This window comes from Trichechus manatus, unplaced genomic scaffold (genome assembly GCF_000243295.1).
Source record: "Trichechus manatus latirostris isolate Lorelei unplaced genomic scaffold, TriManLat1.0 scaffold00240, whole genome shotgun sequence".
NCBI lineage: Eukaryota > Metazoa > Chordata > Mammalia > Sirenia > Trichechidae > Trichechus > Trichechus manatus.
The window spans coordinates 952,553-958,933 of record NW_004444176.1 but is presented as its reverse complement, the minus strand read 5'-3'; the positions used below and the strand labels follow the sequence as shown (position 1 = coordinate 958,933).

The following is a 6,381-nucleotide window of genomic DNA, read 5'->3' as shown; positions in this document are numbered from 1 at the left end:
CCTTGTATAAGAGACCACTGGATGCGATTAGGTTTAAGAACCACCCTACTCTGGAATGTCTTGATTAACCTAACAAAGAAAAACAGGGTCATACTCACAGGTACAGGAGTTAGGACTTCAAAGTCTTCTGAGGGGACAAAATTCAATCCATAACAGTGGTAATTTGGAGAATAAAGTTTTAGGATAGTATCCATATGGGGACAAGCGGAACACAAAAGTTGTAAAATACAGAATGAAGATTGGTACTTTTCCAGGAGCAGGATGTTGGGGATAGAAACAATGAGTCATGTAAGAACATCTGGAGATGTTGGGAGGGACCCTGGGTTACTCATCACTTGTAGGATAATGTTCAAGACAATTTTACTTTAGTTAGAGAATCAGGTAACCCCATCAGAAGTTCAATCAAGAAGCTCTGGAGACGTATTAAAGACAGACACCTGAGCTCCATTTTTGGAGAGAGTAATAGTACATACTGATCAGAATTGTGAAACTAAACAAGAAAATTATGCAAAGGGTCCAGCACAATAACTGTTAGAAAGTAAGTGTTCAATAAATATGAGCTTTCTTTTCCCACTTTGCCTGATCACATATAGAGCATAAACAAGGAGGGATGTGAGATGTAGCCCTAACTCCTAAATAACACATTGCCCTATTTCTCAAAGTTCCCATAGTGATCAAGCAAGTAAAGAATGCTGATTGTTACTTCTGCCAGAACCAGGGCTCCTGTGACCTGCTTCCATTACAGTACTTCATGAAAAGAGGAAGAACTCACTATTAACATGGACCAGATCATGGCACAGTTTTCTGGCATCCGATTAGAGTCACAATAAAGGTGGCTGGATGAAAAAATAGTCAGGCTCAAAGCAGTGAGTATGATCCCTATGGCAGCCACGACTGAGCTGGTGATATTCAATCCTAGGCTACCTTGCACCTAGAAAGGAATGAACAGTCCAGTGACATCCTCAGATATGCCTCCATCCTTCACACCCCTTGCTTCTGCCCCAACAGAGTTATCTCTCCAACAGTAGTCTCCTAATTTGTCTCTTTCATTATTTAAAAAAAAAAACAAACCCTAACCCATTACCATACAGTTGATTCTGAAGTATGACAACCCTATGTGTTACAGAGTAGAACTGCTCCACAGGGTTTTTTGTTTTTGTTGTTGTTGAGAATATACACAGCACAATATAGACTAATTCAACAGTGTCTATATGTGTAATTCAGTGACATTGATTACAATCATGAAGTCGTGCAATCTTTCTCACCCTCCTTTTCTGAATTATTCCTCACCCATTAATATATACTCACAGCCCTCTAAGGCTTCTATCTAATCTTTGAAGTTGCTGTTGTCACTTTGATCCCATAGAGATAGTTTTTAAAAGAGCATAATGCTCAAGACAGTCATATTTTACTAGTTAAGCTAAACTGTTTTTTGGTTTTAAGAAGACTTCATAGGGGTTTTCTAGTTTTAATCTTTACAGATGCAGATTGCCAGGTCTTTCTTCTGTGGCACCACTGGGTGGGTTTGAATGTCCATCTTTAGGCTAGTAGTGAAGTGCAAACCATTTGTACCTCCCAGGGATTTAATCTCTTGCCAGAACACAGATATGATCTTGTCATTCTCAAACTTGTATCCTTCAGATGACTCCCCTAAGAATCTCATTAGAGGGGCTTACAAAGCCCTTTATACTTTAGTTGGACATATACTGTGTCCATCTCCTACCGTGTCATACTTCTGGTGCAGGATTGCTTGTCTTTCTTTAAGTGCTGCTTGCTTTCATGCCTCTATGCCTTCTGTATATTATTTCCCTCCCCTGAGTATTCCCTTATATACATCCTCTTCTCAGGGGAAAAGGTATGGAGACCTTTTATAAAAACTCAAATTTCTCAGAAAAGAGTAACAGGTTCGGTGTTGAGTGCAGCAGTAGGCACATTTTAGTCCGTATCGCTGGATGACAAGCTAGGGAGGGAGATTTGGAAGGACCATCTTTAACATGCTCCACAGTTTAGTATTTATCCTTTGAGCAAAGAATATTCAAATATGGTCTTTTGGCAGGGAAAACATTTGATGAAATCTGGGTTTTTGCCTTTTATTGACTTTGTGAAAGACAGCTTGGCATGGAAGTTATGATTTAAAATTTCTTCTTCTTTTTTAATAACCTTAGTGTGAATTTTATTTTATCATAATCTGAATCAAAATCGTTTTAGGATTCAATTTTATTATACATTATAATCATTCAGTTAATAAATATTATGTCACACCAACAATCAGTGCCCTTGTCATGGGCTGGACCTCAAGTTGCAGAGATGTTTTGAACATTCCTATTTCACATTTCCCCTAAGGAATCCTCTGTTTCTTCATAAAGATTCTCTTAGCAACTACCTTGCCAAAATATTCAGCCCCATGTCAGAAATTCTATCATGGGCCAATTGACTAATTAGCTATTTTGAAATACTAGCCCAACCAGTTAAAGCTCACAGTCTTTCCTGCTTGTTTAAAAACAATCAAGAGGACTTCCAGCAACATGACGCTCTAGGCAGAAGCACCACACTGTCCCTCCACAGCAAAGATCTGAAAAACTAAGCCAAACAGAGAAAACAGCAATCCTGAAACCCTAAACATCAAATGAAGAGATAAAGAACTCAGCAAAGCACCAAATGGAATAAGAAAGTGACAGAGAGTGAGGAGACATACATGCAGAGGTGCATTATCAGTTAACTCACCACGGATCTCCCAACTCAGCATGGATCTGCCATCTTGGACTCCCATCAGGGACCAGCAAATGGGGGTATGAGAAAGCAGCTTCACGGAGCTTCCAGCAGGAGACAGAACAACCCATAAACAGCAATATATGCTTTCCCACCCCCATCCCTTCTTCACACCCACTCGGCCTCCTCTACTTCCCTCGGCCTCCTCTGCTTCCCTCGGCCACAGTCTCTTGGCTAGGAAGCACCGGCTGCTTGGATTCCACCTGCCCACACTGGCCGACTCCCTGAGTGCCATATGTTGGCTGCTGGTGTTGCTTTTTTCAACTTCTTTTGATTTCTTCCTTACCTCTCAACACCTCGCCCTCCTTTCACTCAAATACCTGGCTCCGTGTGCCATCTTTGCTTCTTCCTGAGGGGCTGTGGAGCTCCGCTCAAATGTGGAGTTGATTACCAGTCTCTGTTGCCACACTGGTGGGATCCCAGGGCTTTTTTTTTGTTTGATTGTTTCTTTTGAATTGTTTGTTTGGTTTCTTTTTCTTTCTTCAAGTTAGGAGCCTGTCCTGGCCGGGCAGTGCTGCGCAGCTTGGGACCTACACCCTTAGCTTCTGCAGATGCGTGGAGGGATCCCTGAGGGATTTCTTTTTTTGTGGGTTTTTATTTTTTTCTGTTTTTTTTTGGCGGGGGCGGGGTTCTTGTTCTTTTTTTAAATTTGTTTTCTTTTCTTTTCCCTCTTTTTGCCTTTTTGTCTTTCTTCATTACTCAGTGTCTTGTCTCTCTATACCTTCCTTCTCTTCCTGTCCACTGAATATCAGGCACTGAGTGACACCTCTAAGCTTTCTAGTCAGGCTGTACTTCAACACCTGGAAACAACTTCCACAGACCTTGTGGCTAAACTGATGGTATCCCTGGGAGCTTTTCTTTTATTTTTTTCTTTCTAATTTTTATTTATTCTTTCTTTTCTTTTTTTTCTTCTTCCCCTTTTTGTTTTTCTCCATTTCATGGTCTCTCATCTCTGCATTCCAATGACAAGCTCTCCTGGAACTCTTTTTTGTTTATATGTTTTTGGCTCCTGTTCCTTTCTCCTCTCTCCCATACCCATCTTAGCTCCACACATCACAATCTCCCCCCTCCATTCTGCCTACCGGCACCGTGCACTTAACATCACACCACCAAGCAGCAGAGGCACGGCCTACTGGAACCTGCCCTGCACTGACTGCCAGCCTGCCCTGGTGTCTGTAGTAAGTGCCACAAACAATCCATCCCAGAAACTCCTCTTCTGATAGACCTGCCCTGCTGTAGCATATCTGAGCGACTTACCCTACCAGTTGGAGAAGGAGGCAAAAAGTATCATACCCAGAGGTGAGCAAACCACAAAGAACACACAGCCCGCCTGCTCAGATATAGCAAAAAAAAAAAAAGGATGAAACAAACAAATCTATAATCAATAAACGAGAAAAATAACTACTGAATGCCCCATAGACAGCAGACAATATCAAAACATTTACAAAAACAAGACATGATGGTTCCAGTAGTCATCTAAAATAAAACACCGGGTGAATTTCCAGTAGAAGAAAAGGCACTAGAACTACCCGATAGGGAATTGAAATCTCTAATACTCAGAATTATCCAAGAGTTGAAGGAAAAAACAGACCAAAAATGTGAAAAAATAGACAAATTCATGGAAAATACAGACAAAAAATGGAAGAATTAAGGAAAATAATTCAGGAACAAAATACTGAAATAAATTCACAACTAGAAATTATACAACAGCAACAAATAGAAATCCAAAAGATAAACAACAAGATTTCAGAAATGGACAGTGTCATAGAAGGGCTGAGGAGCAGATTTGAAATGGTGGAAGACAGGAAGAGTGGAAGTGAAGACAAACACTTGGATACAACTCTGTTTCAGGAAAACTCAGAAAAAAAAATGAGGAAAAATGAAGAGACCCTGAGAATTATGTGGGATACAATCAAAAGTAAAAATTTTCAAGTGATTGGAGTTCCAGAAAAGGGGGAGAAAAGAGAAAACACAGAGAGGATCATTGAAGAACTGATGATAGAAAATTCCCCCTATATCATGAAAGATGAAAGGCTGGCTATCCAAGAAGCTCAACGAACCTCATATAGGACAGACCCCAAAAGAAAATCACAAAGGCATATCATAATATCACTCGCCAAAACCAAAGACAAACACAGAATCTTGAGAGCAGCTCATGAAAAACAAGAAGTCACATACAGAGGAGAAACAACAAGACTAGCTCAGATTATTCGGCCGAAACCATGCAGGCAAAACGGCAATGGAATGACATATATAAAACCTTGAAAGAAAAAAATTGCCAGCCAAGATTAAGACATTCTGCAAAACTCTTGTTCAAATATGATGGTGAAATTAGGTCATTTCCAGATAAACAGAAATTTAGGGAATATATAAAAACCAAACCAAACCAAACTTACAAGAAGTATTAAAGGGATTCCTTTGATCTGAGAACAAACAACTTCAGCTCACAGGATGAATCTAGGATGCATGATCATACCAGCCAGATACGAATCTAGGAAATGAACTCTCAAGGACTATCCAAAACCAAAATAAATACAGCACGGAATCAGAGCAGTTCATCTGTAAATGAAAACAACATCAGAACAAAAAAAGGAGGGAACAAACGGTGTAGGTACAGAACCTTTTAGTGGAGAGGAAGGCAAGGCAATACCAAGTAATAATAGACTGCTTCAAACTTAGAAAGATAAGAGTAAACTTCATGGTAACCACAAAGATAGTTAACAAGCATACTCACAAAAATAAAGAGGAAAAACATAAAGTCTCAGTAAAAACAAAGCCTACAAAAACAAAACAAATGAAAAAAATCCACAAACAGAAGGAATTCAGCACAGAAAAGTTAGAGGAACAAAGAAATCGTCAGCACCACAAAAGAAAAGCACTACAAAATGACACCAGTAAACTCACACCGATCAATAATTACACTGAATTTAAATGGCCTAAATGTTCCCATAAAAACATGGAGAGTGACAGAATGGATAAAAAAACAGGATGCATCTATATGCTGTCTACAAGAGACACACCTTAGAAACAAAGATGTGAATTTATTAAAAATCAAAGGTTGGAAAAAATATATCAAGCTAACAACTACCAAAAAAGCGCAGGAGTGGCAATACTAATCTCAGATAAAATAGATTTTAAAACAAAATCCACCATAAGACAAAGAAGGACACTACATAATGATTAAGGGGACGACCCATCATGAAGACATAACCATAATAAACATCTATGCACCCAACAACAGGGCTCCAAAATACATAAAACAAACACTAACTGTACTGAAAAGAGAAATTGACAGTTCCACAATAATAGTTGGAGATTTCAACACACCACTCTCAGTAAAGGACAGAACATCTAAAAATAAACTCAGCAAAGATACAGAAGACCTAAAGGGCACAATCAACCAATTTGACCTCACAGACATATATAAAACACTCCATCCAACAGTTGCAAAGTACACATTCTTCTCCAATGCACGAGGAACATTCTCCAGAATAGACCACATCTTAGGACACAGAGCAATCCTCAACATGACCTAAAATGTTGAGATAATACAAAGTATCTTCTCTGACCACAATGCCATCAAGGTAGAAATCAACAACAGAAAAAGCAAGG

At 39.4% G+C, this 6,381-nt stretch overlaps 1 protein-coding gene across 1 annotated transcript in view; it reads right to left on the bottom strand.

The window, feature by feature from the left end:
• Nucleotides 1–628: 628 nt before the first annotated feature.
• Nucleotides 629–6,381, bottom strand: part of LOC101341538 (membrane-spanning 4-domains subfamily A member 4A-like) — a 26,477-nt gene continuing 20,724 nt past the window's right edge. The window contains exon 3 of the mRNA XM_023743190.1: nt 629–931. Within this exon, the coding sequence (XP_023598958.1) occupies nt 740–931 (192 nt within the window). The 3' untranslated portion in view covers nt 629–739. The remainder of the gene's footprint in view (nt 932–6,381) is intronic.